Below are 6,947 nucleotides of genomic sequence, written 5' to 3' on the forward strand. Positions count from 1 at the left end.
TATGGTCAAGAATAAAGGTTAGGTTTACATACCCAAGAAAACATGCATTTCCAAGAGCTATTTCATGCCTGAAACAAAAACCCTAGTCCAGAAACGTAAAAACCATTAATTGTGTTAGGGTACCGACCATAGCTCGTCATAAACTAAACTCATGGGTATAACTCAACTTAAAAACGGGTCTACAAGCTAAGGGATCACATTGACTTATAAACTACCCAATTAAGCCTCTTGTAAGCAATGTGAGACAAATTTCATAACCCCTCACTATGCTTCCAGACCCAACGTCCGCGTTGGCTCACTATATCGACACTGACCTGGTAGTAGTCATTTTCTTTATGGCGGCTACATTCGACTACCATTATTGAATGTGGTAACAACTATGATCATAGGCACCTACACCTTAATCCATCCTATAGGTCACCCCTTCCATGGAGTAGGCATGGGTCATGGTGATCGGCTCTGATATCAAATGTTAGGGTACTGACCGTAACAAATTGTTTGCCAATACACACTCTAGTACCAATTTCACTAGCTACTAACGAAATCACACTAGCATTCTAAAAATTTGAACCAACAAAGAAAATTTTATAGAGCCATTTTGAGGTACCCAGTGAATGGAAAGCTTAAAATCCTACAATATCAAACAACAAGACTGAACAATAATCCTTCTATTCAAAACTAGGGCTTCATACAAAAGGAAAACACATCTAAAAAACAAACTAAATTGAAAAAGTAAGATAAACCCAAATCATAAACTAGGATTTCACTAAAAAAACATTGAAAACTTATACCTTGTATATAAATAACATATTTTAGAACCTTTGTGACCACCATCAGGAACCCAATCAAGTAACTCAGGATCATATTTTTTTCCAGGACAAGAAATCGAGAGTTTCATGTAGTTTTCGCATGGAGATCATGAAGAGAGATCTTTGAAGTTCGATTTCATACACACACAAAAAAGAGGGGATTTTCAGAGCAAGTTGATGTAAAAGAAAAGATGAATCTCATATTTTGCTAAGAGAAAAAACATTGGGAACATAAAGAAATCAGATCTGCTTGTACGAAAATAAGAATAAGAGAGATGAGTGATGGTATTGAAAAATTGTGCTTAACAAAAATGAGAGATGAAGCAATTTTCAAAAGGGAAAAATGAGAGGTTAAGGGATTGAGACTGGAGAGTCTCAATACCTGAGAGGGATCCACTAATAAATATAACCAGTAACTAAATAGACCCACTCGTGCTGGTACATATTAAGGGCTCAAACTAACAACATCATACGTTTGACAATGCTTTTTGGTAGATATATGAATAATAACAGTTTGATATCGGACCTGTCACCATAAATGGAACTGGCGGTAACTAAAAATAACAATTATGTATGTAAATTTACACTTCGATAACAATTTTCATATGCAACAGTTGCAATTACTTAAGAATAGTACCATTTTATATATAATCAATATAAAGTAATTTTTCTACAAAAACTGTCATTGTATAATTATTCCATAATAGTTGTAAAACTGTCACGATGGCTCACTATTATTGGTGTGAGTTTTGTCAAGGAATTATTACCTATGTCTCAAAACTTTTACTTATGTGACACGCCATTGGTGAATTATCATGGTTTTGGTTGCTGAACATCACATATTTTCACTAGTAGAATAAAGTTGTTTGTTACTTTGAATATTGAAGATTTGAAGACATTGAAGACTTTTTCTATTAGGTTTTTGATCTTTGTGATTCTTCTTGCAAACTTGATCTCTGGGATCCAAAAAAGCTGCTTAACTTGATAGGAAAGACTTGTGTGAAGACAAACAAACCGTCTAGTTTCTTCTCCTTGTAGAGTTTCTTGGATGGATATTGTTAATTGAGATAGGTTATCTCGATAATCATTGTCTTGATTTTATCTTTAACCAAAAAAACTTTATATTGAATGCACAAAATGTCTTTTATTCTAATTTATCTCTGATCTAAAGATTGATTTGGGAGATTTATAAGTGAATGGTCACTGAAAGAGATTTAGTCCTTTGATGTTTCAAAGAACGATCCAAAGGAGTTGAGAGCGGAGACTTCACTGCAGGTGAAACAACTAGAGATAATGGACTATTTCTTGATATTCACGTGTGTATACCAATTTTTTTGTAGATGCAGGGATATTGAAGGAACTGAGAGAGGAAGGAATGTTTACTTGGTTTCAACTATACGAAATTATGGGTTGTCATACGACTGGATTCTGAAAATATTCGAAACAAGACTAGGTCTTGGAGTTTTTTTACTATGAAGTTTTTCTCGCTAATAATATCTTATTGTGTCATGTGATAACCTTTTTTTCTGCATTATAACTATTATCATAATTCACTAATCATAATTGTACGTTAATAAATACCTTATTGATCCTATAGTTAGTTTGATTCGAACTTTGACTATATCAAGGTCACCTTGGCTGTTTGGCCTTTGTAGTTTCGGTAAAATCAACTGCCATGTCCCGGTTATGGGTTGTCCACTTGTTAAGGGAAGACCGTATGCTATTTAGTAAACACAGTGTTAGTAGCGAGCGTGTGAGCGGCACGTGCCAGTGTGAGTCTATTTTCTCTTTTAAGTCTAGCTTCTGTAATGAAAACTTAATCGAATAGAATTATTGTGTGTTTGTTCTTCTGCCTCCTTTGGGGTTTATCCCTTCAATCTTACAGAGTAAATCCTGTAGATTGAGCCTGATCACTCATTTGTAGTGTAGATCACTACGTATCAGAGACGGTCTTTCCTAGGATTGATCATGGATGATGGTAATAGATTTAAGGCTTTAGCTGAGCAATTAGCTACTGTTCTTCAAGTTCAAAAAGTAATTGCAAGGGCTCTAAAATACACCATCTCATGTGCTTCTAGCCAAATGCAAGACAATTTTAGCAAGAGAAACGAAGAAATTGTTGTTACTGGAGCGTGAGATACATTTGTGTCCATCTGTTGATGAGAATTGGGAATCAAATTCGTGGGAGAGCTTTGAATTAATTGGATCTTTGTTGAAGAAAGTGACGCTGATTGAGAAAGAAATTGATGAAAAGCTTGAAGGAGCTCCAATTGATTCAAGTTCAGAAGGAGATATCGTTCACAATTCTTCAGATGAAGGTAATTACAGCTCTAAACCCAAATCTGACTTCTCAATTGTTAATGGAGATGCTGTTACATATGTTCAAGACTACAATTCTCATGCGGTCAATCTAGTTTCTCCTTATTCTGAATTGGAAGGGAAGATAGAAACCAAATTTTCAGATTACCAAGATGGTAAACCCTTCAATCCTGGAGCTAATTTTTTTGGTGGGTTTTCAAATTAATAGCGTTGAATCTCATGAGCAAGCTAATGTTCTCTGTACTAGTTCGGGACTTCATGTCGCAAGGGCAAAACAATCTAGCAATGCACAACATCTAGTCGACTACAGGCCTACTCTTCATAACTGGAGTCTTAATGGTGATAATGGTTTTGTGCTTCTCCAACAACGGAATCAGGAAGAACTGTCACCTGGCTTACACTGCACTTCTACTACCACTCACGAAAGTTGGTTAGATCAGTTCCTTAAGCAAGTTTATAACCCAGCAAAGGTGTGGTCATCACAAGTTATGGCAGGATTTGAACTAGAATCTAGAATTCCTTGGTTCTATGTCTATCATCTTGTGGGGGTTTCCTTAGTTGCTAAAAGATATTGTAAACTCTTGAAGCTCAAGAGGGGATCTGGTTTACTGAAAATGCCAGGTAGGGTAACAAGGAGTTTGAGTAGTGAAAGATGTTTCTATTGTAGCTTGGATGTTGCTGGGAAGGTATTTGATAGAGGAAGGTTGCTGGAACTGATTAAGAGGTACTATTACGACAGAAGCAGCTTTGAATTCAGTTTTGGTATACTTAATTTTAGTTTCGTTGATCTTAATGGGTTCATTTTCATGGATACTTATGATGGAAGACTTGTTTATGAGATTGTACTTCAGCTTGGTTATGGTTTAGAACTGTTCTTAGTGGACTCGAATATGTTTTCGCTTGTTGAAAAGGGTGGCAGTCAGGATGATTGCAAGTTTTCAGATAGAAGGCGTCAACAAGGTAAGGTTCTCTGGACTGTTTTTCTACTTCATATAACAAAGGAAGCTGCTTATGGCAAAGCCCGATAACTATTTGATCAACTGCACCATACTGGAAGATGGAATGGCAGTGGTGATATAGGTTCTGTAATCTTGCATCTGTGCGGGTTGCTTAATGTATTGGTCACTCATTCTGTAGTACAGGGGAGTGGGAAGGTACGAAAGCTTTCCGACAAAATTGCAAATTATGTAGCTGGGAGTTTGAGTAGAGTTGGTGTATGGAAAATTCCCTTGAAGGAGCTTAGGTACCTCCAAGTGTTTCTTATTTCAATTCCCACAGTGGTGAAAGGTCATATTTATCTTTCAGAAATCATGTTGTTGCACGTTTCCTTGCTCACATCTGAAATTTATGAGAGTCATTCGGTTCGTGCAAGACACATAATGCAAATTTTTTCTTCCACTTGGAGTTGTTTGTACTTGTTTCAATGTGCTCAGTATTTTACTTCTTGTTACAACCCTATGGTGGGAATGAACACCTCTTATTCCACTCGCTGCTTACTCCCTTGCTACAATTCCTTGCCAGGTTGGGAGTATGATGAAGCAACAGAAAGTTATAGCTGGACCAGATTTCTCGCAAGGTTAGTGGGTACTCAGGTCTTACTCCTGGTGATTCAAATTATAAATGTACTAATGTTGATGGATTTCTTGAGGTGTAAATTCAAATTACTTACAACCAGTTTATGGAGTATGGGAAATGGCAGTAGTTATGAATGGATTGTCACTGAGTTAGAACCTAAAGTACCTAGTTTTATGGGTTGTAGTAATAATCCTTGGTGTTCAGGCTGGAAGGATGTCATTGTAAGAGTGGTGAGAATCAAGAAGATGCTTGTAAGAAATTGCTTATATGTAAAAAAGATATATAGTTCCACTGATACTGGTAGAGGGGAACTGCATTGCAGTCAGTTGTGGCTAGTAGTATTCTGGACCTTACAGGAATTTTCGGCATATATTGCAAGTTTAACTTCTATTGCAGTTGAACTCCACATCAACATGGTTATCATACACAGTTTTGAAGAAAATGGCCTGGAGGGAAGTTTCCTTGTTGAGATATTGTTCGTCCATTGCAAGAAAGAATGTAGAGAGTGGGATCTGGAACCAACTGCTTCACTAATTCATATTGTCTGCATCAATCTACGCACTTACTCCACAAACACTGAATGTGATGATGTCACTACCAAGAGGAAAGTGTGTTATGTTTGTGATTACACTCAGGAAATGATTAAGTTAGAGGTCTTTTGGGAAGTTCTCAGATTGTTGGATTCGCTAATTCGAGACAAGAGGCATGTGGAAGCAGTGGGTAAGCTGATATGGCAACTTAATAATGTTGTGTCTAGTAAGATGAGGATCTTAAGTGCGAAATTATGGCAATCTGATATTAATGTTGAGAAAGAGGAACATGACCTCATGTCAAGGATTCAGTTAATGATAATAGCGCACAATTCAGCATCATGTGGTGTCGAGGAAGGCTGGATTATGTCAAGAGTTGCTTCAGGTTTGGTACGAAATTCTTCCTTAGCCTTGTACTTCTGGAGGTACAAAAGCAACTACTTGGATAAGTACGGACTTGGGTTACATAGCTCATATTTTGCTGGTGATTTTGAATTCCTTTCAAGTCGAGAGTGGCAGCAGTTATACTGGAACATAGGATACATGAACTGTATCAAGTGCATTATAGAGACAGCTGGGGTTTTTGTTGCGAATACTCAACCTCTTTTTAAGCAACTGCAGACCTCCATATATCATGGAACAACAGCACGAGAGCAAGAAGAGGATGTCAACTCCATGTCAGCTAGTGCATTACAGAAATTCTCAATTCCTTTTGCAATTTCAGGTCCTACTTCTGTTGATGGTCACATCACTGGGGTTATTATGCACAAGTTCAGAAGAAAAGTGATAGTGATGTACCACAACTTCATGACACTTCAGTTGCAGCAGCTGACAACGTTTCCTATTGAAATGGCCAGAAAGTTTGAGTTACTTGTCGGCAAGGGAGTAGTTAATCTCTTAACAGTGGGAATATGCTTGTAGCAACTCCTCCACATGCAGGGTTATTACATGGAAGTAAACATGAAGATTCATGTTCATTCCTCGGCTGGTGGAGGATGGATTAAATTTGAAGGACTACAATCAAGCTTGCCGACTACAGATCAGGCGAACGATTCCAGCTTGTCTTGGACCTGGGTTCTGAAGTTTGTGAAGTTCACATTTCCTACTATATTCGAGATAGAGCTGCAAGTCTTCAACAGTTGTGCTCTTCATGGGTTGTCTCATTTCATATCCTTGAGGACAAGGATGGTTTGAAGGGGTGGGAATTTTTCATGTCCCGGTTATGGGCTGTCCACTTGTTAAGGGCAGACCGTATGCTATTTAGTAAACATAGTGTTAGTAGCGAGCGTGTGAGCGGCACGTGCCAGTGTGAGTCTGTTTTCTCTTTCAAGTCTTTGAGCTTCTGTAATGAAAACTTAATCGAATAGAATTATTGTGTCTGTTCTTCTGCCTCCTTTGGGGTTTATCCCTTCAATCTTACAGAGTAAATCCTGTAGATTAAGCCTGATCCTATGCAGACACACACTAAGGTGAGTCTGCATAGGTTAACATTGAAAAAATCATGGTTTACTCGGTGCCCTCGTCATTTCAAAAACTTCTTTTACAGCCGTATGGTCTTGTCATACCCAAAATAACATGCCATACACTCATCCACTGTACTAGATTACCCCAACAATCTCTTCTTTCTCCACCAGGTACTGCCTAGTCAGTTGATGCTCCAAAATTCTTTTATTTAAGCCGATTTCCTGTTTCTCTTTCTCATTCTTTTTTGTTC

At 37.7% G+C, this 6,947-nt stretch overlaps 1 protein-coding gene across 1 annotated transcript; it reads left to right on the forward strand.

Annotated features, from left to right (window-relative positions):
* The first annotated feature begins 2,652 nt into the window (after window positions 1–2,652).
* On the forward strand, window positions 2,653–6,615 carry LOC113340224. The gene is made up of 2 exons (XM_026585429.1): window positions 2,653–4,088; window positions 4,266–6,615. Exons 1-2 carry the CDS (start codon window positions 3,281–3,283, stop codon window positions 6,152–6,154), a joined length of 2,697 nt encoding a protein of 898 aa, XP_026441214.1. The 5' UTR covers window positions 2,653–3,280; the 3' UTR covers window positions 6,155–6,615.
* Window positions 6,616–6,947: the final 332 nt, after the last annotated feature.

The sequence above is a fragment of the Papaver somniferum genome, unplaced genomic scaffold, assembly GCF_003573695.1.
Source record: "Papaver somniferum cultivar HN1 unplaced genomic scaffold, ASM357369v1 unplaced-scaffold_21, whole genome shotgun sequence".
In the NCBI taxonomy this organism is placed as follows: domain Eukaryota; kingdom Viridiplantae; phylum Streptophyta; class Magnoliopsida; order Ranunculales; family Papaveraceae; genus Papaver; species Papaver somniferum.

Excerpts from the sequence above, each read along its gene's own strand:
- LOC113340224 (XM_026585429.1), top strand. The coding sequence starts at position 3,281 with ATGGTAAACCCTTCAATCCTGGAGCTAATTTTTTTGGTGGGTTTTCAA. Across the intron at positions 4,089-4,265 it reads AGATAGAAGGCGTCAACAAG|TACAGGGGAGTGGGAAGGTA; the intron begins GTAAGGTTCTCT and ends CTCATTCTGTAG.